The sequence below is a fragment of the Rutidosis leptorrhynchoides genome, chromosome 11 (genome assembly GCF_046630445.1).
Source record: "Rutidosis leptorrhynchoides isolate AG116_Rl617_1_P2 chromosome 11, CSIRO_AGI_Rlap_v1, whole genome shotgun sequence".
In the NCBI taxonomy this organism is placed as follows: Eukaryota; Viridiplantae; Streptophyta; class Magnoliopsida; order Asterales; family Asteraceae; genus Rutidosis; species Rutidosis leptorrhynchoides.
Window position 1 is genome coordinate 226,633,892 of NC_092343.1, and position 2,151 is coordinate 226,636,042.

Below are 2,151 nucleotides of genomic sequence, written 5' to 3' on the forward strand. Positions count from 1 at the left end.
ATTGGTCCAACACATCGCATCATTGGACCACAGTATGATTTGCGATATAAAATATCATTTTGAATGATATACATTGGTGCTCGCTCTCTTACTAGGTGAGCTTCGCGCTTATCACTTGGCAAAACATCACTGTGAATGTATTGCAGGATTGGTTCCATCCAATTTGGCTGTTCCTCTTCGACAGACGCAACCATTAAGTCTTTATCTATTGATTTGCTTGGCAATTCTTCAACCCAAACTTGTTTTTAAAAGTGCGAAAATGTTAGAGCATCTAATTTACTCAAAGCATCCGCCTTCTTATTTTGACTTCTTGGCACTTGCGCGAGTTCAAAATACTCAAAACGTTCCGCCAATTCTTTTAATAACTGTAAATACTTATGCATTGAAGAATCATGCACTTCATAGGAACCATTAAACTGATTCGCTACTAACTGTGAATCTGTAAATGCCCGTAACTTAGTGATATTCATTTTTCGTGCGATATTTAAACCAGCAAGTAATGCTTCATACTCTGCTTCATTATTTGTGACATCAAAATTAAAACGCAATGCATACGTATGCTCTTCACCACTTAGGCTTGCTAAGACCAAACCCACACCTGCGCCCTCTGCACATGAAGCACCATCAGTAGATAAATCCCAAGTTTCACCCATTACCAGTTTTAATGCTATTCGCTCATTCACCTCCAACTCTCCAGATATTTCTGCGAGATAATCCGCCATAACCTGGCCCTTTACAGCACTTCGCGGAAGATAAGATATTTGATAAGCACCTAATTCTACTGCCCATAACGCGAGTCTACCAGATATCTCTGGTTTTGTTAAGACTTGCTTGATCGCATATTAGTTAACACATGCACTGGATGCCCCTGAAAATATCTTATTAACCTTCGCGACGTTAGAATAAGCGCGTACACAAACTTCTCAATCGGCGCATAGTTTATTTCACTCCCTGTAAGAGCTTTACTGACAAAATACATAGGCTTTTGTATCTTCTCCCTTTCCGCAATTAAAACTGAGCCAAAAGTTTCATTTGCCAGTGATATATAAAGATAGAGAATTTCGCCATCAATTGGCACTGTTAATGTAGGAAAAGTTTTCAACAACTTCTTCATTTCTTAAAATGCAGCTTCTGCGTCACTTGACCAAACAAAACTCTTTTGCTTCAAGCAATTGTCTTTCAGCAGCTTTAGACAAGAAACGCGTTAATGCAGCTAACTTTCCTGTCAAACTTTGCACTTCCTTAATCGTTCTTGGTGCGGTCATATTTTCAATAGCCACGATTTTCTTTGGATTAGCTTGAATACCTTGTTCTGTAACAAGGTATCCCAGAAACTTTCCATCGGTCTCGCCAAAACTACACTTTAGCAGGTTAAGCTTCATGTTTATCCTTCGCATTGTGTTAAATTTTTCGCGCATATCTTCAATAATTCGCTCCTGCGTTGTACTTTTGATTACTAAGTCATCCACATAAGCCTCAAGATTATGCCCAATTTGCTTTTCGGACGCGGTGTCAATCAAACGTTGATATGTCGCACCCGCGTTGATTAAACCAAAAGGCATCATTATATAGGAAAATATGCCTTTGCCCGTATGAAAAGCAGTTTTATCTATATCTTCTTGAGCCATTGGGATATGGTGATAACCCCTTGCCGTATACAAAAAACATTTATATGGAAAAGCGTGCAAAGATTCCACTTTTAAATCAATTTTTGGAAGTGGATAATTATCCTTAGGACACGCTTTATTTAAATCCTTAAAATCAATACACATTCTCCATGAACCATCAGGCTTTTTTACCAAAACTGGTCGCAATCCATGATTGGTATTGAGCTTCGCGTAAAATTCCAGCTCTCACCAATTTTGTTACCTCTTCGCATAGCCACTTCACGCGATCTGGGGCCATGCCTCTACGCTTCTGCACCACAGGCTTTAAAGCTGGATTTACATTAAGTCCGTGTTCCGCAATATTACGCGGAACACCAGTCATATCATTTTCACACCAAGCAAAAACATCCATGTACTGCACAAGTAACTGCACAACTTGTTTCCATGTGTCCACACTAACATTACTTCCCACTTTAATTTTTTGCTCGGGATACGCAGGATTAACCACTACCATATTTTCCGCGACTTCCGCAGTTTCTTGAGC

General features: G+C 39.4%; 1 protein-coding gene across 1 annotated transcript; it reads right to left on the reverse strand.

The window, feature by feature from the left end:
• Positions 1-245: 245 nt before the first annotated feature.
• On the reverse strand, positions 246-1,114 carry LOC139875426 (uncharacterized). The gene is made up of 2 exons (XM_071862762.1): positions 888-1,114; positions 246-798 (listed from the first exon to the last, which is right to left on the reverse strand). Exons 1-2 carry the CDS (start codon positions 1,112-1,114, stop codon positions 246-248), a joined length of 780 nt encoding a protein of 259 aa, XP_071718863.1.
• Between the last annotated feature and the right edge of the window lie 1,037 nt (positions 1,115-2,151).